General features: G+C 34.3%; 1 protein-coding gene across 1 annotated transcript in view; it reads right to left on the reverse strand.

Moving 5' to 3' along the window:
* DNAH8 (dynein, axonemal, heavy chain 8) overlaps window positions 1-23,774 on the reverse strand; it is a 125,934-nt gene that overhangs the window by 76,603 nt on the left and 25,557 nt on the right. Inside the window, exons 19-37 of the mRNA XM_010006149.1 lie at window positions 23,376-23,464; window positions 22,341-22,447; window positions 20,867-20,966; window positions 18,303-18,498; window positions 17,380-17,573; window positions 15,684-15,810; window positions 13,205-13,440; window positions 12,114-12,218; window positions 11,022-11,135; window positions 10,382-10,444; window positions 9,614-9,714; window positions 8,537-8,674; window positions 4,143-4,383; window positions 2,955-3,154; window positions 2,436-2,589; window positions 2,170-2,333; window positions 1,914-2,016; window positions 1,252-1,356; window positions 807-968 (exon numbers count right to left, since the gene is read on the reverse strand). Coding sequence (XP_010004451.1) covers window positions 807-968; window positions 1,252-1,356; window positions 1,914-2,016; window positions 2,170-2,333; window positions 2,436-2,589; window positions 2,955-3,154; window positions 4,143-4,383; window positions 8,537-8,674; window positions 9,614-9,714; window positions 10,382-10,444; window positions 11,022-11,135; window positions 12,114-12,218; window positions 13,205-13,440; window positions 15,684-15,810; window positions 17,380-17,573; window positions 18,303-18,498; window positions 20,867-20,966; window positions 22,341-22,447; window positions 23,376-23,464 — 2,699 coding nt within the window. The remainder of the gene's footprint in view (window positions 1-806; window positions 969-1,251; window positions 1,357-1,913; window positions 2,017-2,169; window positions 2,334-2,435; window positions 2,590-2,954; window positions 3,155-4,142; window positions 4,384-8,536; window positions 8,675-9,613; window positions 9,715-10,381; window positions 10,445-11,021; window positions 11,136-12,113; window positions 12,219-13,204; window positions 13,441-15,683; window positions 15,811-17,379; window positions 17,574-18,302; window positions 18,499-20,866; window positions 20,967-22,340; window positions 22,448-23,375; window positions 23,465-23,774) is intronic.

The following is a 23,774-nucleotide window of genomic DNA, read 5'->3' on the forward strand; positions in this document are numbered from 1 at the left end:
TGGGAAAGAAGATCTTTGCAGATGGTAATAAAGCCACTTCTACATGTCTGACAGACAACCCACACAGGCAGTCCTTATCTGTTTAAAGAAAAGCAGTAGACTTTTAAAGGTAAATACTGCTGAGATAATACACTATTATGTCATAAACACAGCTTTAGAATAATTATCTTAAATATTGAAGTACACAGATTTTTTTTTATTAGCATTTTATGACCAGTTTAATATTTGCAGAATTTCTATTAAAAAGTTACACCGAGCACTGATTAGCAAATTACAGAGTCAGAAACTTTAAAAAATGGGGAAAAAAAATTATGACTGGTTAGTGAAATTTATGAATTATCAGTAAGATGGAAAAGTCTCTAGCCTAATCCTTCAAGACAGGCTTCTACTATGACTCAATTATCATAGTGACAAATACATGAACTATGAGGTAAGACTTGTAAATACTTAGATAAATAACCACAATCATATCTCTTGCAATCTTAAATTATGAGAGAAATATTAATCTACACATGAAATTTTATTTGCATCTGAAACAGGTTCAACATCCATTACAGAAAATACAAGCTCTACTTTATATTCTTCAAGAGAAAAGTAATTTTAAAGTAAATTAGAATAAAAGTATTATGTTATATATACGGTACCAAAATTGAAATTATTAAGAATTGCTTTCTATTAAGTAGATCCATATCCTTGTTTTCTCTATTAAAACTTCCTCATATAGACAATCCCTTAAACTCTCTAAATCCCAGCTCTCTCCATGCACAACACAGACTGCAACACAAATCCACATCATGTAATCTCACCTGAGCTGGGAATTGATAAAGAAAACTCAGCAGATCATATCCTGGTTCACTGATTTGGTAATATGCTGCCCTAATGATGCCATGCAATGAAATCTGCTGCACACGCAATAAATCCTGCAACCAAAGTTCTACTGGTCCTTTTGCAATCACTGGAGTGTCCAACTGAAATATTAATAAAACGGGACAAAATAGAACATAGTTACATAACTTCTGTTCAAGAACGTTAGTTACTGAATTTCTATTCAAGACAACTACAAATTTAACTTCAATAAATACCCTAGAAATTTATGTAATGAAGAAATATAGCTTTGTTACACTGATCCTCTAAATTTTCATTTGTAATCAGCTATCATTCAATTTAATATATACTTATTTATTCAATAATAGAATGTGTTATCTATTGACAACAGTTCTGGGTGAAAAAAAGAATAAATCAGAAAATTACTGGAATTTTTTCTCCTTCTCTTGATATGACTGCCAGCATGCGATCATAATCCTTTGGGTGAAAGTCTACTTCATTTATATTGTCAGCTATTGAAAGCAGATGTGGCTGTAAAGATAATTCAGAAATCATTCAATGTAAATACATAGAATTAGGAAACACAAAGAAATCTCAAGAAATGTTATCCTGCAAAGTTACATTTGAAACTAAAGAGGAATTTCAAAATCAACATATGTAGGTAAAAATAACAGAAATGGTTGTGTAGGATTTTCTCTTCATTTGCAGTTTTTTCACAGATTCCATAGGTAATCTAGCAGAATGGAGATTAGTTATTGTGCAAGATCAACTATTTTATCTCAATCAACCCTCGTTAGCAATCCAGACTAGTTGGACTATAAATATGCAGTAACAATCCAGACTAGCTGGATAAATTTTGCCCTTCTGTCTAGTTGTGAAAGGAACCATCAGCAAATCACTTGATAAGACAATATTCTAATGTTCTGAACTCTGAAGATTTTTTAAAATTACATTTTGTTACAGACTAAAGAGCAAGAAATAAAAACTGCTCTCAAGCAAAGTTTGGAATGAGAAAATGGTTATGTGTTAACTTATGAAATGCCTTTTTTTTTTTTTTTATAAACAGAAAAAAATCACTAAGGTTGTACCTGAATTGTATGAGAATCACTGGCTTGCCCAAGAATTTCAAGAAGGACAGGATCAGAAACAAAAAAGAATCTAGGAAACAGAAGTCTTTTCTTCTCTAAGTATCTTTAAAATTAAACAAGATTTTTATTAGAATTTTTATTAGAATATTTCAGCTCTTTTCATTTCTTCTATATAGAAGTAAGACTGAAATACTTTAAATATTTCATACAAACTATTTACAACATAGTAAGCCATTAAAAATCAAACATTTCATACCCTGTAAGTGATTTCTGACATACTTCCAACTGTTCATGCAAATGAGGGAGAAGTTGCTCCATAGTCTCATCTCCAACACAACAGTGAATTACATTTGAGTTTTCATGAGCTCGTTGCATGATTTTTATCCATGTTTTGTCAATATTCTGAAACCGCTTTGCTTCCTATATAGCAAAACCATAAGTATTTTCACAGCATAATGTGTTGGAAATCACCACACAGAGAGCTTTTCATATCCCGTAAGATGCAAACATTATAAAGTTTACCTGGGGTAACTGTTTTGCAATATCTCCCCCTACAAAAACAGCTTCAAGATAAACCCAGAGGTTCTGCACAACCAGCCATTCTTCAATTATGTCTGAAGAGCTGCTTAGTTTAGAAACCCAGCTCTGAATGGCCTTTTTAAATGGTGCGTTGTATCTAAAAAAAAAATAAAAATGCACAAGAAGCAGAAATTATTTAATTCTAAATAAAGCCATAACAAATATTTACAATGGTGAAAAAAAGCACAAACAACCCAAACTACACTTGTTTCACTTAGAGTGAGAAGAATCTCATGGGAAGTTTCTCCCAGCTTTATTACATTCAAATATATTGAGACAAGACTTTGTTACTAATACATGAAAGTCTTCCACTTGAGTAAGTTCTTCATCAGACATTGTAACATTCTTTTCCATTAAAAAAATACTATTCCATCCAAATTTACTGCCGATTTAGCCTTATAATAGTTCAGTTGTTAATTCAGTGTGTTTCTGAAAATATATATACCATCAATTTAAAATTACCTATTTGACAATAAAGAGCCAAGAATCATTAAACTGTCCTCCATCAACATTATAATTTCCGATGATTCAGTTCCCTTCAACAGTAACTCTCCTCTCCCTTTGAATGCTGAAAAGCTGAGAACTTGGCTTTCCCAAGTCTCAGCTACTTGAGCCAGTTTGGCTTCTATATCCTTTTCCTTTGTAGCAGATATGCATATATCCTGCAAAGAATGAGTCATTTTTTAGAATCTTCAATTCTTCAGAAATTAAATATGTTCTCATATTACTCATCTAATAATAGAATATTTTAAAACAATATATTAAATTTTATAAAACAGTACAGAAATGTCACACAAATGCAGAGATTACACAACTAATTTTATTCACTCAAATTACACGTACACTTAACCGGAAAATGCATGTTTGGAAATGCATGGATATACCATTTCTGTCGCTTCAGATTTTGTTATTTCTGTATAACAAGATTTCTGAATCATCATTTTTATAATGTTTAGGGTAGTGATGTAGACTCATCAGCAGATGAACTCAATGTTATCACATTTCAATGTACAGATTCACTGAATCTAAGAGTATTTAGGTTTGAAAGGTCACGAAGTCCTATTAAAATCAGAGTATAATTTTTAAAAATTCCAGATCACCTTGGAATGCTTCCATATAAATCAAATATGAATAGAACAACATTTATCCTATAAAAATTGCAGACTTGGTTGAGAGTTTTTTTCAGGCTGTTTTGGAGAATCTTTTGAAGTTGTATGGTTCAAAAGAAGCCATAAAGATCTAGAAAAGTATTCATGTTACATTTGAATAAGCATGTAGCTTGCCTCCAAAATTTCTGATTTATATACAAATCTTTAAAGGAACCACATAGTTAGATGATCATGATAAGTTCTGAGTTTATTTTTTTCTTAGCTCTTTTTAAACAGGGAAAAAATCACTAGAGAATAGGGCAAGGAGGAATGTAAAAAGATTATTTAGAAATAAGTGTCCAAAGATTCCAGCTGTCTTTATTCCTATGGACAAGAATTTCTAAATAAAATATAAATTATTTTAAACTAGTGTGGTCTGATTGAGAGTCAAGGACTTCAATGAAATAAAAAATATCTTTTTAGAGGTTATAATTTTATAAGTAATCATATTAATTTTGCTGACAATATAAAACAAACTAGGGGGAAAATTGTATGCACCCACCTCAATATCGTCTCTATATTTAAGAATTGGTGCTTCCATGATGTTTCGAAGACAAAAGTTTTCAGACTCTACATCAAATGGATGTCCAGTTGTTTCAGCAATACGATTCCAATGTCTTTGCTTCATTGCTTTGTTGGCCATCATTTCCAACAAACCACAAGACTGACTAAAATCATCAATTTTTGTCTTGAGATCTATAAATGCCTGCCAATGTTGGAGTCCTTTAGGTAATCTACGGCACCTGCAATCAAGTTAAATTGATGCAGCAGGAAATGCTTCTTTTGTCAGAATAGGAATATTTTAAACACTTTAAAAACAGACAAGGAGATACAAAACAGCTCGTATAGAGGTCAACATATTCTATGTAAATTTCCAATTCAGTCAATTAGTCCTTCTTTTTAGGAAAAACTAAGGCAAATGCCCTACTAACATTATAATACCCAACAAAGATAACCATTCTCAAGTTCTTTGCCAATAAAGAGAATATTGCATTTTGCATTAAAACATAGATTATCTTTTGCTTATCATCATAAACACAATATTGGCAGACAAATAAGAAAGCACAATTCTCACATATGTAATCCTTGTACAAATGTAACACTTATTTCAATTTACAATACCTGTAATGGCACATATTAACATACCACTTTGGAGACAGACATGAAATTAGAAAGATGTGGCCATCTTCTCCTCTACATTTGATCAGTGGTCCACTAAGAAAATTAAAATTTTCTTACAAAATGAAACTGAATTAAAATTAAAATTTTAATGTAGAAAATCCCAGAGTAACAGTTTGTCCTGGTCTGAGCCAGGATGAAGCCTATTTTCTTTTTACTGTTTTTTTTTAATCTTCAGTGAACTGTCTTTTAAGCAGCACACTTGCTGAAAGTAGCAGCAAGTTTGCCAGCTGGTGGATTGATAATGCCCAAATCCTTATAGATACTGCTGAGAGACCAAGGCCACTTTTCTTCACTTGTTGGATCTGCTGCTTCGGACACCAAAGGAGCTTAAGAATCACATCTACAGTCCTCCAGTAGGGAGGAGCAGGCTGGCAAAACAGAGTATTCAATCCCCATAAGTGTCATACTCAGTATAAATTCAGGGATCACGAAAATAAATCTCTCTTTTGTCCATGTCCAGCGCACAAGACAGTCTCCGTCTATCCATCTCTGTTGATCCCTAGGCCTGTGTGTTCTTAACCCCTTGTTTCTTTGCCCTTAGTTCCTGCTTGCTCTGCTGCTATCTCTGAAAGTGGTCCAGGACCTTTTCAGGACTGCCCTGGCTCAGGGGAGTGCTGTGGGAGTTGCTGGGGATGGGGGAGGTGATATAGGTTTTGCACATTCCTGTATATATATGTATTTATTTTATTTTAGCACTGGTATTTCATTAAAGCTGTCTAGCTTAATTTTCAATCCAGAAGTCTCTCTCCTCATTCCCTTTCTCCTTTCTTCATCTGGGTGGGAGGGGAAGGGGAAAGAGAGCATTATTTTCATTTGTTTAATTGCCAGCCCTGCATTAAACTATGACACAGTTAAATCAATATTCACCTCTTTGACCGCAGTTTGACAGAGTCTACACACAAAGGAATTAAGCAGTTGACACACCCCAGGAATGTCTCAAAGTAAGTTATAAAGCTTATTCTTAGCAGCAAAAGTAATAAAGCCAGGGTCATATTTCCCTCGATTTTGCATCCTTTGCCCCTTATCTCTCTACCTCCCACTGATGTAATTTCATGTTTTCTGTAACCAGGTACAATACAGTATTTTGTGTCTGGTTCAGAGCTGTGTTGGTGCTGTGTGACTGCCAGTATGTTCATGTTGATTAGCCCACCAGTTGCTGCTGAACTGAATGTTTAATACCTGCCTGTCTTTCCCTGAGGGAGAAAAGTATGTTGTGTCTGCTTTTGGACTACTTGTTTACTTTTATAAAACTCATAGGCACTTAGGGTAAATCTTTAAAAAAATCTGCCTTGCTGAAAGTCAAATCTAGCCAACAGATTTTAAAATATTTTAAGACCTTTTTCTTAGAATACCAGGCAAAACATCTGAATATTTTGTTAATTTCTCTGGTTTTAGTTATTATTTTCATTAATTAGTAAAGACTTAATGTTTGGTTCAGCATTTTGGGACATGGGAATCAAATACAGCAAAGAAGAAGATTTTTCAATACATGCTACAGATTCCAAGGCTGGGAGCCCTGTAACCATTATTGAGTCTTGTGAACCAGGAGATACCAATTTACACAAAGACAAGATACTGCCACTTAGGTGTCTTGTCAATATCTTGCTTCTCTGAAAGACCTTTAATCCTTACAACTCTTATCAGCATATGGAACCTCAAATTTGGGAAAGAAAAATACTCTTTGGCACATATTTCCTTAAAAGGTTATTATTTGCTGGTTAATGTTTCCCACTTAAAATTTCACAAATAATGCAAAACTAAGACCCAATCTTCAACTCTGACTGTCAAAGGTATTTGATATATAGCTAACCTTCAGGAAAATATATATTTACTAGACTACCATGAGAGCCTAGATTAGAAGCCAATAACAACAACAACAAAACAAACAAACCACAAAACAAACAAAAATAAAAACACCCCCACACACACACAAACCCACAACAATCAAGTAATAACTTCATTATGTAGTACAGATCCTTTCCTCCTAATTTAGGAAGGTTATGCTACTATTTTTTCAGTTACCTGAACCCATCAGTGTGCTGAGCCATGAAAAACTGCCAAAGTAGTAACAAGAGGTAAGATAATATTGACAAAGAGGAGAAACGAAGGAAATTATGGAAAATTAGTGGTACGAATATTAAGCAGCCTAAGAACATACTATTTATACTGAAGGTTTTTCACTGTAGTTGGAAAAGTGGTTGCCTTTCTATACATTTCTACTTGAATTACCTTAAATTAATGTCAATTTTAGAGACTGCTAAATTATTTTACCACCTGTGGAGCTCTGTATTTCAGAAATTAGATTTCATGATATCTAAGGTTGATTAAAACCTGTTTTAATAGGTCTGCAGTGCTCTGTAACTGCAGTATAGATATACTCTGAAATGTGAAATACTGGCATAACTACAAGCATACATCATCAATTAGTCATGCCTTCATTTTGGAGATTAATAATTAAAGAATGTGGAATATTGTTCTAGTAGGAGGACTGGGGATGCAAACCTATTGCCTAGAAAGCTGGGCTTTCTTAGGATGAAGCTTGCCAAGTTTATAACAAGACTTTATTAGGTAGCAGTAGATTTTGAGACTGCAGTGAATTACACAGTTTTTCTGCTTTAAAATGATCTTTGTTCTCCTTTTCAATATTTTTTTCTTCCCAAAGTAATATAGGTACATATCTTACAATGTAGGTACAAATCTTATTCACAGAAGTTTTGTGTTTAAATATACCAAATAGCTTTACTGAAGTAACCTAAATCTTAATGTATTAAACTTCAATTTTAACTTGTATTATTGTGGCATTCAGGATGTACAGTGCTTGTATTGAACAATCCAAGAGATAAGTGATGGACTCTGGCACTCAGGAAATCTGTTGTCTGTCTTGTGACATCTGAGAGTTGAAGGACATCTGCTGATGAACTAAGGAGATGTCTCAGCAACCCACCCAACCCCCTCCTGCACGGAGTACCTGAGAACTGGGGAGTTTAGTGTGGGACATGCTGAGACTGGAGACAAAGGAGTTCTACAGCTGGCGCTGGGAGCTGAATATCCAGTGATAACCAGGCCTTGACATGGAAACCACCGACTTTGCAGGACAATACAAGGAGTGCCAGTCTCAAGCTACTTCCTAGGACCAAAACTCCACTGCAAGGAACTAATCCTGTGGTGGCAGTTGACTCAACCTCCTCCTTTGTAATGGCTGATCTCATCCACTAGCCAAACAAAGACTACATAGCCCCTGGCATCATACCTGCCCCTGCTATCACAGAGAAGATCCGAAGGGGTTTTCCCTATGCAGGGAGAAAAGTGGGGGGGGCAGTGGACAAGAACTGTATAAAAATCTGGGACTTTATGGGTGCATGAAAGCACTTTTCCACCAGGAACTACTTCCCTACCGACAACATCGACATCATCGCTGGACCGTGGGTGGTAACTATGCTCTCGCTTGCTGTCCTCTCTCTCTCTGCTTTCTCCTCTCTTTTCTGTCTCTGTTTTCCTCCCTGTCCTATCCGCTCTAGGGACTTTTGTTGTGTTGCTGCAATAAAAGTTTGTTGTGTGCGTGACATCTGACCTCGTTTGTGCCTTAATTTCACCATTTGGGATTGTCCTGGTTTGAGCCATTGTTGTCGGACCTGAGTCAAACTGTGACAGGGATCACCTTTATAAAAAATTGCCACGTATCCGAATACCGGATCGTGACAATTATGAACATACCTGTTTTGAAATTCCAGAAGTTCATTGTTAATTTTTTCAATATCTACATCGGTCCAAAGTATATCATAATAACCATTGACACTGCTTATTACAGTATCATATAACCCATACAATTTCTGAAGCAAGCCTAACTCCTTCCTGGGGAAAAAAAAAATAATAATTATACAAATATTTTCAATCAGCTGTTTGAATATCTCACACTAGTCAAATACATGATCTATGTAATACTATTACAAAAAACTGAGGTACATTAATTAGATTATTTTTCTTAATGTAGAAAACAACACTTCATTAATAAAATCCACCAAAAAAGAGCAGTTGGTGCTAGAGACCTAATATCTACACTAAACATATCTGGGGGAAGTTTTGCTTTGGGCTAGTTCTATTCCATTCATATTCTATTAATCCAAAAGGAACCTAGATAATGTACCATGAGCTGGCTTTGCAATGCCAAGCAGATCATGGCAAATGGGGACAACTAGTCAATTTAATTCGGAAGGTCTCTGAATCTGAACTAAACCTTTGATCTAAAAATAGCCAGAAAGGGTTAGATCCTCATCTGGTGTGAATCATCATCAAACTGCTGAAATGACTGGTGGAGAAAGTTAAGAATCTGATTCTCACTTGTACAACTGCTCAAAAAATTCAGACTTCCATAAGGGCTCTAGTTATATTTTTATTTATAAGATGATAAAGTGACCTTTTCTTGTCTTTTTTTTTTTTTTTTCTTTTTGTACCTTAATACATAAAACTATATTTACTCATCCACTAATCTATAAGTACAGATATATATTTCCAGGCCATAGTATTCTGCTCCTTTATATAATATTAACATGCAGTAAAAAAATCTGGTATGGTTTTGTTACCATAATAAATATGGTTAATACTATAAATATCATACAATACAATAAATACCATAATAAATAAATACAATTAATTTTAATTGGCAAATTCATTAGACTTCTACAACTTTAATTTTTTAAGACAATGAAAACCTTCCATATTTCCCTATCTTGTGTTCCCCAAGCCTTTCTAATGTACTTACTAAACATTTAACATGTATGTAAATCCAGTTACCTGACTTTATGCAAAACTTCATATTCTGTAACAGGCAATCCAAACAACTCTTCACCAGAAGAGTATGTGACAAACTTTCTCCACAGGTCATCAAAGTTAGACTGATAAAATTAGGATTCAAAAAGACAAAATGAAAATACATTTATAATGTACGTTTTAATTTTAAATTGTCTAATAATAAATCACTAAATTCTAAACTTGTCGTAAAGTAACTCTATAAGAATCATATTTAAATACCTGAAAATATTCTTTGATCTAAAATTTTGAACAGTTCATGTAATGTAATACTCAAATACAGCAAATTCAATTAAAATCACTCAATTTTTAGTATACATTAGATGCATCATGAGACTTAAGCACCTTCCATTAGTTACTTAGTTCTTTTCACAAACTTTGAATATACTTTTAACTGTGTCTATACAATATGCAAGAGACTGACAAAAGTCCTGTTGAAAAAAATCTTGAAGTCTTTAAGGAAGGATTAAAAATAGATTAATAACTGGTTATGTACCCATGAACTTAGGTTCATTAAAAAAAAATAATCACCAAACTGAAGGACAGTTACCTAATGAATCAATTAATCCATCCATCATTTAAGGGAAACATTGCCTGATAGAAACTCAAGCATAGTTAACATAATACTATACAAAATATCCACTAAGATGCATTTACCAAATATTGCAAATGTGTCATTTTCAAAACTTGTTTTGATAAGCAATAGCAGATCTAATTTTAATTAACTGGAAACTCAACAGTTTGTTTTCTTACCTGAAAGACCTGTAGCCTCTTACTGGCTTCCTGAGGTGGAATACTTGGAACCATAGGTCCTTCCTTTCAAATAAGCCATTAACAAAAATTGAGTAATAATTCTCAAAGTGACTGAAGGCCACTGTATATTTACAGGACATCATAAAATGCATTTTATATTGGTAGTCAAAATCCAACCATATCTTGGCCATGCAAAACTTCAAATGGTTAATGTAGGAAAAGATAACTTTCATGAAATTGACAAGTATTTCTCTTAATTAAATGGAATAGGACTAGAATTTAATTTTTCATATTTTGTTCTTTTGCTGAAAATAAAATAGCTAGTGCATGGCCTGAGATGATCTTTTGTAATGTTGATATGTGAGCAAAGGTGCCACGACACATGCTACAATTTCTAAACTAATTTCTAAATTAAGATCTCATGGCAAGTTGTACAATCAGGGATTTTATTTTTTTTTCACTTCTGGTTGTGAGCACTGCTTTTTCTTCATACTGAAAAATTTCACCTACAATGATGGCTGCTTAGCACCATGGCATCAAATACTCAGGAGCTCAGCAGAAAAAATTCTGCCAACCAATTGCTGCAAACCAAAAATACTTAAAACTACAAGTCTCACAGATAAATAGTAAATTAATTTACCGTGTCATATAACATTTCAAAATTTGACACATCCTCCCGAAAGACTGCAACTGATTCCAGCAAGTGACCCCTAAATTTGGGCTGAATTTGAACCAACTCATCTTGAACTTTGGTCTGCCATACAAAAAATTAAAATGAAATTTATTTTAAAACAAAACAAAACAAAATGAAAACAGGAACAGATACTTGAGTTATATATAAATCCAAATTATAAATAAGAAGTATCACAATTTTGAACAGAAATTAATTATTTGAAGCTAAATAGATTTTTTTCCCTTTTATAGTGCTATATATTCGATTTTTTAAACTAAAAGTGTAAAGCAATGAAACCAAAACTAACCAAAAACCGTAACAAAATCTCCCCTTCACTCTTAAGTGAACATGCTCTATTACAAGGGTGTGAGGGAATAAAAGGACATACAAAAATAAATATTCTGTTCTCTTTCTTCATTCTCCCTCTCCAAACAACCTCTCAAAATCCAGTGTTAAGGTCCTCTTTGTCTGGGATAGCTCAGCCTGCTCTTGAATAACTTTCTTTTTCTTTGGTGTAAGAAATGTAAAATATACTCCTAAATCTTTCCAGATTAATTGATCTTTGGGGCAGGATATAACTTAATTGTTCCAACAAAATATCTACGTATTGCCATCTAACTTTCTACACTTCAGGATGATATTCAACAAACATTGAGCTTTTGAGGGATATAAGGCTGTCCTAAGCAATAAAGGTGCAATCACGACTCAAGAGTAAGGGCACTTCTTAAAAACACGTAATGTAAGGGTAGTAATCTCTCTGATCAGACTAAAAAGACACAAACTGGAAATGAAGAACAAAAAAAGCAAAGAGAGACATAATAAGTTTCTCATTTTCTTGCAGGTCTTAGGCAAATGTAAAAAAAATGACAATAATATTTAAATATTGAAAGTTTTATATAAAAATAAAAATAGAAAAAGAACATGCTAATCAGTCACTAGTGTGTAACTGAAGGCAAGAGTAAGAAGTCAGAATGGAGTGACCATTGGTCCAACTCTGTCATTTATACTCTGAAAAAAATACATGAAGACAAATAGCAAATAACAGTTTTATATACTTACAGCTGTGCTCAGTAATTTATTAAAAGAATATCTGACTGTATCAACTCCTTCCGATTCCTCTTTTGTTACCTCAATTCCAAATGTATTTAAAATACCATAGGCTTCCTAGATGAAAAAAAAAGACCTTAAGAATGACATTTTAAATTCACTTGCAGAAACATAGTTCCCATTTGTTAGAAAAATTTCAAAGAAAAATTGTTTTTGTAATTTAGGGGAAAAAATCTATTTGTTTTTTAAATTAAGGATAATGAATGAAGAACAACCTGCACCTTGACACAGCCTCCTTTCAGGCAGTTGCAGAGAGCACTAAGATCTCCCCTCAGCTTCTTTTTCTCCAGACTAAACAACCCTACTATCCCCAGCTTCTCCTTCTAAGACTTGTGCTCTAAACATTTCACCAGCTTCGCTCCCCTTCTTTGAACTCGCTCCATCACCTCAATGTCTTTCTTGCAGTGGGGGGCCCAGAACTGAACACAGTATTCGAGGTATGGCCTCACCAGTGCCAAGTAGAGGGTGACATTCACTTCCCTAGTCCTGCTTGTCACACTGATACAAGCCAGGATGCTGTTGCCCTTGGCCACCTGGGCACACTGCTGGCTATCAATCAACACCCCCACGTTCTTTTCCTCTGGGCATCTTTCCAGTCACACCTCCCCAAGTCTGTAGTATTCCATGGGGCTGTAGTGGCCCAAGTGCAGGACCAGTACTTGGCCTTGGTAAACTTCATACAATTGACCTCAGCCCATTGATCCAGCCTGTCCAGGTCCCTCCGCAGAGCCCTCCTACCATCAAGCAGATCAAAACTCCCTACAATGTAATCTGCAAACTTCCTTAGGGGTAAGTATAATTATATTATAATTTATTTGAGAAAGAATATTTTTTCCTCTTCTACATTCATACAGTGTCTAGCAAATTATCTAAGAGTGTTTCATAATTTATTATAAAAATAATAACAAAAATACTACTTTGTTTCCCATCATCAGCCCTGACACTTCAGGATAGCAAACTCATTGTTTGAGTTCCCAGTTTATTTTATTACTCCCATTATATAACATTATTTCAATCAAGAAAAAAAAATTAAGTCATCTTACTTCAATAGGTCCCAGAGTCATATCCATTTCTACACTATTATCATTTATGATTGATAAAGTTTCCATTGCAAATCTGATATCATCTAAGTCACGCAGAGGCCGAGACAGTTTCTTTAAATATTCATTTATGAATGACACAAGGTCTAGAATTTTCTTTTTATATTCCTCATTTAAAGACTGACAGAGTAGCATCTTCCAGGCCTTGGCTTCAATTCCTAAAGCTTTTTTCAGTGGTTCTGATAAAAAAAAAATAAAATTGTTCAATCCACTTTTTTTTTCCGTAAAAAAATCCAGAATCATCATATATCTTTAACAGCAATAAGAAAAGCAAACACGCAATTCAATTACTGCATTTTAATACTTTCCAGACAATTTCAACTATACTTTGACTATTTCTGTTGTACTCTTGTATACTACATCTGTAAAACTTATTGGTAAGCTTACCTAACGGAACACATTGAGGAGATTAGTGAAGAAGAAAAATGTCTACCTATTAATACAGATTCTCAGAGAGTAGTTTTGATCTATATTAACCAAAAGTGTAAAGATCAGTGATATTTAATTTATACCCACTGAGGAAATGGTATTTTGGGATTTGTTGGCAGTGCTAGGTTAATGGTTGGACTTGATGATCTAGAAGGTCTTTTCCAAGCAAAACGGTTCTACATTTCAATATTGGGATTTGGAATACTTTGCAACAATTATTTCAATATTGGGATTTGGAATACTTTGCAAATAAAACTGTAAGGTGCCATATGACATTATATGAAGTTACTACATGAAGACAAAATAACACTGAAGAGACAGAAAAGTCAGTCATTGGCACTAACTTATCATCAGAATAAATGTGGATTGCTACAGGCTATATTGTGTAGTCTGGCGAAATAAACCAAAAGATACTAACAACATAACATCCTTCTGCTCACACACACAAAAAAATTACGGGAGATATGGCTTCTGTGGATATTAGCATTAAAAATCTGATTCTTGGAGGCCAGGGATAATCCAAGAAAAATACTGTGCCCTGTCCAGAAGCTAGATTATGTAAATGCTAATAATACCCAAATCTAAATTCAGTTAAAAAGAAAACCACCTGCTTCCCTAGATCATAAAACCATGTACTATACTTCTTCTTCAACCTAGAGGACTCTCTCTGATGCAGTGTTCACAGATGAGGGAATAGTGTAACCACCAACAAAATCCATATGCTTTTGGTTAGACTGCTTATCACTCTTGGTCACAGAATAATAGACAGCAAGAGCTTTCCTGAAGGAATTAAATGGCTCTGGAGTGGTTTCATTAATAAGAAGTTGCATCCAGGAACTGGATGAGGATATGCAAGTCAGCAGTTTGACAAGTTTACTTATTCAATGAAGGAAAGCTAGAGATAACATGACATCAAGAAATGAAAAGAACTCTAGTCAAAGTGTACAGCTTCTTTCTTCTCTGATATAAAAAACAAATCATACAGAGATAATTTCTCAGCTAATCAAATTAGTCTAATATCTCAGAAGCTAGGAATTGCTCACTAGAAATGTAGCCACAGTGATATCTGGAAAGGGATATATTTACTACTTGTCCCTAGATAGCAATAATGAAAACATCTGCCACAAAAAGTGAAAAAAACCCAAACCAAAACAAAACAAAAAACTGTGACACTGGTCCAGAGAAGACATCAGCTAAATAATAATCTGTGAGGTGAAAGGAAAAAGTGCCATTGATATCCTTGCTTCTTTGTCACAGCACAAATGGCTTATTTGTTCAAGAAGCAGTTGTCAGGACAAATTACATTTTTCCACACCTGCCTGTTCTTCAGAGTGACATGATCAATAAGCATCATGTCATCAGGGCCACAGAAGGCCAGGTACTGAGGCACAGTGACATACAGAACTGAGGGAACACATGTTGTGTGAGGTAACACATTCCAACATCATCTTGATGCCAGTTTCTCTGTCTTTAAAGACAGTAGAGATAGTGGACAGGAAAACACATGATATTCCATGAACCGTGGATACTAAACATGAGAATGGTTAAGCAGCCAAATCTCCCATGAAAACAAACACTAATTAGTGAAACAGAAGCTAGTGCAGAAGCTAGTCTTGCACCAATACCACGGAAGGTGATTTATACTTCCAACACTCTCTATAATCACTGTCACCAGGTGCCAGAAATGAATGTGAAGAATGTTCAAATTCTTGTCAAGGTACATTCATTAATTCTTTAGCAAGCCTCCATGATAACTTCACAGCCATGACAGAAATTAATTTCATCATTCCAAAGAGGAGAAGGCAAGGAGAATGGAGGATTTTTTCAAGTCAGATTTCTTAGAATGGTCTGAGTGAGCCCTGGCTGACGAGCCAGGGAGGACTTGTCAGTAATTTCTATTAGTATTGTAATTCTTTTAAAAAAAATAAACCAAATAACATTACTTTTATACTCATTATTTTACTGCATGTACCAATATAAGAAAACATCATACCTGTATGCAATTCAATTGGACCAAGAAGAATAATGGATTTTAAATCTTCCACCTCTTGCTCAAGCATAGCATAGTGACGTATTTTTTCTTTAATTTCAGTCAAAGATGGAGAGCTAGCCAAAAATTCCTGTGTGTAGTTTAAAACATCAATCAGCAAATGTCCTTTTTCATATTTTTGGTAAAACAAGTGGCAACAGTTATCCAGGAATTACTGAAAATGCATACCAATATTATGGCTCTTTTTAGCTTTCTGTAGCCTTGGTAATGTAGTAAAATGCATTTGATGAGGTGCTCAGGTTTATCAGTTTTGCTGCAAGTAACTCAAGATTGTTGGAAAATTCCAATTAAATTAAACAGATAAACTGATATCCAAAATGTATTAAGTGCTTACCAGTTTTGTAAAAGCAGGTGATGGAAAAAAGAGATCAAAGAAATACATGCCTGCACTATAACACATCACAGTAAAATACATTTTCTAAGTAGTTTCATGAGCAGAGCTCCACTGTAGAAAAGTTTTGCAATTCTGAAAAAGCTGCATTTCAGAAATGTTACAATATGTATTCAATATACCTACAAGTCATGAGCAAGTAATAAATGCTGAAAGCTGTTTCCCACTTGCCTTCTTTTGTATGGGAGTACCCAGACAGGCAGTGAAAGGTTTAGCATAGTGCTAAAAGACAGAATGCAGAAACTAGGGCTTGTGTGTATAAAACTTAACTGAATTATTATTGAGGCTTTCTCTGCAGCAGTATTCCTTCAGTAGTAACTAGATCAAATTAATAATATTATTTTATTATATTTTAAATTTCAATTAGACCAACAGTAAATTCTCAGCTGTACATATAAAGCAGGTTTTTTTAGCCCTTACAAACTGCCCATCTTGCAACATGACACACAAAAGCATTCCTGTAGCAAAACAAGGTGATATGTTATTCATGTATCTCTGTATACATAATGTAATCTAAGTAGAAAATTTAAGAATAGAAAATTCAAATAAACTAAGGTTAAATAAAGCAGATCAGAAGCCAATTTACTTTTACTGAACCTCTACATTCAAACTCTAAATTAAATCTCTGTTGTAGAAGTACAGTGTGAAATATTGTGAAGCAGCAGTCCCAGAGAGACCTTCAATTCCTGGAAACTTTCCTTGCTGCAGTACACTATACTCTTTTTACCACAGTTGCAGATTCAACTTAGAGTTCAAAATCCCAAGAAAAGGAGACTTCTTGGAACAGAGAACTCACCTCCTAAAATAATTATAGGAAGAGTGGTGAATGAAAATAGGTATTAAACTAAAATTAAACACTTTCTATAGAGAAAATGCATGATTAACAGTACTGATGCTGTGGAAATTTCTATGGGTTATAGAGTACATCATGTCAGACTGGGGCAGTTTCTTGTGGCCTTAAATCCAGAGTTTCACAAACAACAATTAGAGCAATTAATGAATTAGGACCAGTTTATATGTATCTAGAATAGCACAGATGGAGGGAAAGCTTAACTCCAACATAAATATTAGGTACCATGCTATTACTTCTGCTTAGGAAATACACTACTATTACTACTAAAATATAAAATGAGAAATTCAGCTGCTAATGTGTTTTCTACATCTTTTTCCTTGATTTTTGTCTCATTTTTTTCAGATCTCCAAATATAAGATTAATTAAGTCATACAGGTGATGATTACTAAACTCACCTGAACTTCAGCATCTCTGTCTTCTGTCCACAGCACTTTATATTTCTTAAACTCCTGCAGAACTTCATTGGCTAATTCTCTTACAGAATTTGTTGAAGAAGAGAGGAGCCTAACTAATTGAGAAACACCATCATGTCCTGCAACATCTGAGTAAAAATTTCTTAGCTTTCTGGCAAGGATATTTCCAACACTTTCTGTAAAATACAATTATATATAAATGAATGAACCATTAAAAGTCTCATTACTCTTCTAAACCTAAGCATGCCAAATTTAGCAAAGATGTTTGGCAAGGCTGAATACTCTTCTTCAAATGTCACATGCTGGTTCATGCCAGGCTCTGTATAGCTACAGTGAATACAATCTAGAGTGAATGTTTCCAAATGAAAAGAAAATACTCTTCTTAATTAATGAACTTCATTATTTCCACTGTAATTTAATTGCAGCTAGAACACAACAAGGCATCATAAACACTGTTGTCATTTTTTATTTTAAAAAACCAAAGTTTTTTAATCGCATAAACCCTTAAACAGTGCAAATTTCTTGAAATCTAAAATGCTGCAAATAACAAACTTCTTATTATCCTACTTAATAGCTTAAAAAAATGCTAAACTTTGCCAATCTGCATATTAATGAGTGCAGAAATAAAATTTGACACGTTTTGCAGCTGCACTTTTCTTACAAACTACTAATACCAAAGTCTGAAAGAGATTAGAACTGGAGGAGAGGAGAGAGAGAGGAGGAGAGGGAGAGGAAAAAGTAAGCCTGACAAGCTATTTCTGAAAAATACAACTAAGTAAATAAAAAGAAATGCAACTAATTAATTCAAGATAATCCACAGTTGGCCTCTTTGAAGTAAAGTGAGCTTATTCACAAATATTTATATATAGCATTTTTATTAAACTAAAAAGTACTTTCCCACTTACTTTCCCATTTTGTGCCTTTTTTTCCTCGTGATGCAAAGCCTGGTGAAGATGCTTGCTGTGGGGCTGCTTCTGATTTTAAACGAGATCTTTGCAAAAGTCTCTGCCCCCACTGAGCAACTCCACGACTTACTTCCAGTATGAACTGAATCATGGAATTGATGGCTTGTTGTATATCATCTAAACTGGGAACAATTACCTATTTAAAACAGTTTAAATATTGTTGAAATAAATGCAACTGATTGACATTTTCTAAGATCTCAGCTTTACTCCACTTATAGTGAATTGCAGAACTTGTCCCAGAAGAGAAGCTGGAAAATGTAGCTTTAAGCATTTGTCTAGTTCATAATTGCCTCTAAAGAAGTAAAATATGCCATACACACCTACTATCTGCACAGCGATACTGTGGATAAATTAAGGAAATAGATTTGTGTTTCTAAAATTATTTTTACAATTAATATAACATTTTAAACAACATTTTTTTGAATATTTTGGGGTCAATTGTGTGGGAGAATACATTACAAGCCTTGTTTCCTGCATTCTAGAATCATGAAGCATTAAACAATTCCAAACAGAGATCCTCCTCTCTGTTGTGTTTAACCACTGGATCCTAAACTCTGTGAGAGAGGACTCTTAGAGGGATGGTCATAAAAATACAGATGGACATCTCATTTTGGCAATTTACACCTATATAACCTCTCCTTCTAAGTGCTTATCTATATATATATTCACATGAGGGGTAATTTCAGGCAAACAAAACCACCTGCATCAAAGTTCATGTCTAACTAGGATCTTTGGCAATGTTTATATCTGGCAAAGATTTTGTATCATAATTCTATGAACAATCTAATATCCAAGTCAGAAGAGAAAGACAACTTATGATAACAAGAACAGGAAGGAAAACAAGGATTCTTTATCTCAGTCAACAATTAGCAACCAGCACGGAGTCAAAACAGAGGCCTTGGTCTGCCATCATCCACACTACATACACGCTAGTATGCTCCTTTAGATTAGTTTGGGATGACACAAAAACACTATCCTAGAAGAAAATTAAGGCACAGTTTGTTATCTTTGTCAAAACATGACAGGGGCTGTTCCTAAGACACAGTTTGAATGCAAACTCCTGGATTCAGGAAGAAAAGCATTTACTGCAGTGGATACATGCCATGACATGTCAGCTTGATTTGAGGTCAAAGAATAGCCTCTAGCCTGTTTTATTTCATAGTACACCAGCAGCCATAAAGCCCTGAACCCAAAACTTTTTGAAGTGTATTGACAGCAATAATGCTAGTTGTGACTTTGTCCTGTCCTTGTCTGAAAGTAATTCTATGTAGTATAAGGTAGAGTAAAGGTGCACATGAGTTTCTCCAAAACACTGCACAGGAGGAAGAACCTACCTGAGAGTGACCCAGGAAATAACAGAAAAATAGCATTTCTTGTTAAACTCAAAAGAAAGATCACCCCTGTTACATGGCAAAGCCTCTAATATAGCCCCTAGAATATCTTACTATAGCTTTCATGTGCAAGTATTCACTATGAAAGCATTCACAGGAGTGGTCAGAACTGGAATATAAACTGCTTAAAAGTGACTCTGTTTTACAAATCAATTTTGCAGATTGAGCAGTTGTACGCATGAAAGCAAGGATCTCGCGAAATCCTATTAGCACTAGTAAAGTGGTATTTTACCCAGCATTACTTCATTGCTGCCCTGGATCAGGCAAGAATTTCAGAGGATTTGAAAAAAAAGACAGATGCATTTCCCTTTGCAGTGCGTGGAGCCTGGGGCCTTAGGTTTATACAAATATCAAAAAGGTAAAATTCTGCAGTTTGACAGACCTTATGTATCACGTGTACACACACATAGTGTGAATGTACAACAGAATGCTAATATGAAAACCAGTTCAATGTCAGAGGAATTTCATCTTAGAACCGAACCTTTCCTTCTTCATAATTTAAAAAAAAATAATCAAAGGTTTTATATGCATGAGATAATTGATATTGCTTCCTTCTCACATATAAAATACCATACATATTGCTGACACAGCTATCTTACACTGCAAAAGCAAAGCAAATGCAAATTATTTCTTTGCAATCAAGCTGTCTTTGTTCTCTGCACACAGAAATCCATAGGTCACTTCTTGGTTTTCAACGTACTTATTTTTGTTCAGTGCTCATCCTTCTGGTCTTCTTACATCCTATTGAGATGACTGAAGCCAAACTGAGCAGAAATAACATTTAATATTTTTATTCAGCAAAGGATTTAAATCACAAAAGGAAAAAATAGTGTTTTTTTTAAAAAAAAACAACAACAAAAAACAAATAAAATAAAACAAAACAGAGCACTCCAGAAAAATAAAAGGTCTAGTTCTACTAGTATCATTAAGACAGAAATAGGGACTGTGAATACATTTCATCAAGTTCTCTCGGTGCACTGAAAGGCTTGAGTGACTATTCTTTGGAACAGATGCTGGTTCAGTAGAAGTATGTCCACCATTCTGTGCTTGGGTAAATACAGAGATAACTATAAGATAGAGTATTCTACCTTACCTATATGACACACAACTTACCACATTGGGAACAACAAGGTGTACTTCTGCTTTTAGAAAAGGAATCTCTTCAGATTTTCTGGAACCAATAGAAGACATTGCTCCCCCAAATGTAGTTTTGCTGAAAATCATTTTGAAACATGTCATAAATACCTCACAATGAAGCCCCCACCAAGTTATCTTAGAAAGATTATTGTGAGCTACCTTCTCTGTGTAAACTCTCATGGAGAATTTTCACCTTAAGTTATGAACTACTTGACAAAACTTACAGAAGCTTCTTTTTCAAAGGGTAAAGATATTAGCCAGAGCTCCATCATTCAGCCAAAGGTCACCTTGGCTCCAGCCATTGCTTTTAGAATATTTTATCCAGATTATTTTCTGATTCTGGAATCTGATATCTCAATTTAAGAATGATGGAACTCTTGACATAGGGCATAACATGATTTCACTGACCATTTCATGCAACAACCTATCAAGAGTAAAAGTTGCCACATTACATGTTAGATAAGTATTCAACAGAAACTAAGTTTTGAAGGTGACAAGCTAGTGCAAAATAAATATATGACCTGAACCCACTGAAAGCTAAAACTAAAAAAAACCTGTGAAGTACAGATTCTAAATAATGTGACATGACATGATAACCAAATAAGGGAGAATTGAACAATTCGATACCATACACAACTATAAAGGACACACCCAAATAAATTCCTATTGACCTCAATAACATCAGGATTTCAATACCTTCTCTAGGAAAGATGTCCTCAGAAAAAGAAAAACTAACTCAAGCTTCAACACACATTAATGACAAAACACCATCAACTTCACCTGCTTAAAATAAATTCTCTTAACTGAATCCTAAGAAGGCCTTCAATATACAATTTATTATACTGAAGCAATTCTGTCTCTGAACTGAATGTCTGTTCAATCACATGCATCTTGTCGTCACCATGTAAAATTCATAAAGAGTGCATGGATGATCTTTAACACACAGGAAACAACTCTGAGTGCATATCCATGCTTACTGCAATAATCTGAAATGAGATTAACATATGGGCACATTGCCATCTATGACCTAGAATGCTCATTTAAGTTCTAGTCAATGTATGGGACAGAAAATTGTACTAACAGAATCTTGAAAGCAATCCCAAGGGAAATATATGGGAATCAAACCAATAGGGTGCAGGCAGAGGGGAAACAATACTAGAAATAAACTTTGCTTTTCTGTACACAACAAAGTGCATAGACTATAACTAACAACATATAAAATTAAAGCATAAAATAAAATTGTGGGCCTAAAGCACCACTACAACAAAAAGAGAATGCTCTCCAGGTTTTGCTTGAGCTAAGAGGGGCAAGAGGTCTGGAACTCTTTAAACTCATGATCCATGCGCATGCATCATCACACATGTGAATGTATGTACGTGTTTTCATATAAGCACAGAAATGTCTTTGTTCTTGTAGTATCATTGAAAGATTTTTTTCCTTCACAACTTACTTTGAAACAAATATTCTTTTTTTAAGATTATCCAAAGACAGTTGGGTGGCCTTCTGGAGGCTGCCCATCAGCTGGTAACTGAAATAGGCAACCAACTCCTTACTTTTCTGAAATAGATAACAAGTACAGAGTACTTAGTATTGTATTCAGACTGGAATCTGAAGATTATCTCAAAAAGTTTTAAGTCAAACATACTACTTCGTGTCTGAAGCACTTTTCGTTGTAAGCTAGAAGAGAAGCACAAGGGAAGAAGGGAAAAATACCTTTATGTAAACAAGTAAAAGCTGCATGAAAACGAGAACGTAACATCTGAGGAAACCCAATTTGCTTTATTCAGAGACAGAACACTGAGATCTGGCAGAAGTCTCATACTTTTTCAGAAAAACTCTCCATATTAAAAAACAAACAAACAAACCACCAAAATATAAAACAAAAAACCAACCCAAAACCAAAAAAACACCCACCATGAGTTATCCAAGAATATTGGTGCATATGTACCCTTTTCAAGTAAGAGAAAAATACAGTAAAATCTGACTGCATTAGATTAAGAGGAACATAAAAATAGTGCAACATGTACTGATCATAAGTGCAAAATAACAAGAACGCAACCTATTAGCATTAATGGATTTGCGCTTACAGATTTGTGAGTCTTCGTCCTCTAATTCAAGAAAAAAAGTATAAAGGTGATCTATCTTGGTAAATTTGGAAAATGAGCATAAACAATGTTTCTGTCCAAGAAGGAAAGCTTCTGTTATGGCACAATAATCTCCCTAAGCTTTTACACTTACTGCTCACATACTGACTTAACTTATCATTAAACTGATAAGTTGAAATACATGGAATATACATGTGAAAGTTTAAAATCCCTCCTAAACTCACTTTGTATGGAAGACAGTTCATAATTTTTACATGACATTTCATATTCTCTATGTGATGTTTTCTGTGACATGGATAACCAGTTACCAAAACTCAAGATATTGTATACTAATCTGATTCATCTGAAAAAAAATAAATTTCCTTCTCATCACAAAATACCTTCTTAAAGTCCTCATCACCACGAAGACCTGCACTACTTGTTTTTCTGTCTTCTTCAGTATTTCCAAACATGATACGCTTTTCTTTTACTATAAATTTAAAAAGTAAATAAATTAATTTTTGTTAACTGAACATGTTTCAAAGCAGGCTGCTCCCCTCTTTACAGGAAAAACAATATTGCTTTTTATTTTAGTAGTATCTGGATCAGCTAATTGGTTATATTTCAACTTTTTTTTTTCTCTTTTTTTTTCCCCCACATCAGGAACCCTAGTTAAGAGCCCAGGCTGTAAACCTCTACCTAACAAACACCATACACTACAAATATGTTTGCATATTGACAGCTAGGCAGACATGGATATATCAGCTGGAAACAGAAAAAAAAAAAAAAGAAATCACTAT

The sequence above is a fragment of the Chaetura pelagica genome, unplaced genomic scaffold (assembly GCF_000747805.2).
Source record: "Chaetura pelagica isolate M959 unplaced genomic scaffold, ChaPel_1.0 scaffold271, whole genome shotgun sequence".
In the NCBI taxonomy this organism is placed as follows: Eukaryota; Metazoa; Chordata; class Aves; order Apodiformes; family Apodidae; genus Chaetura; species Chaetura pelagica.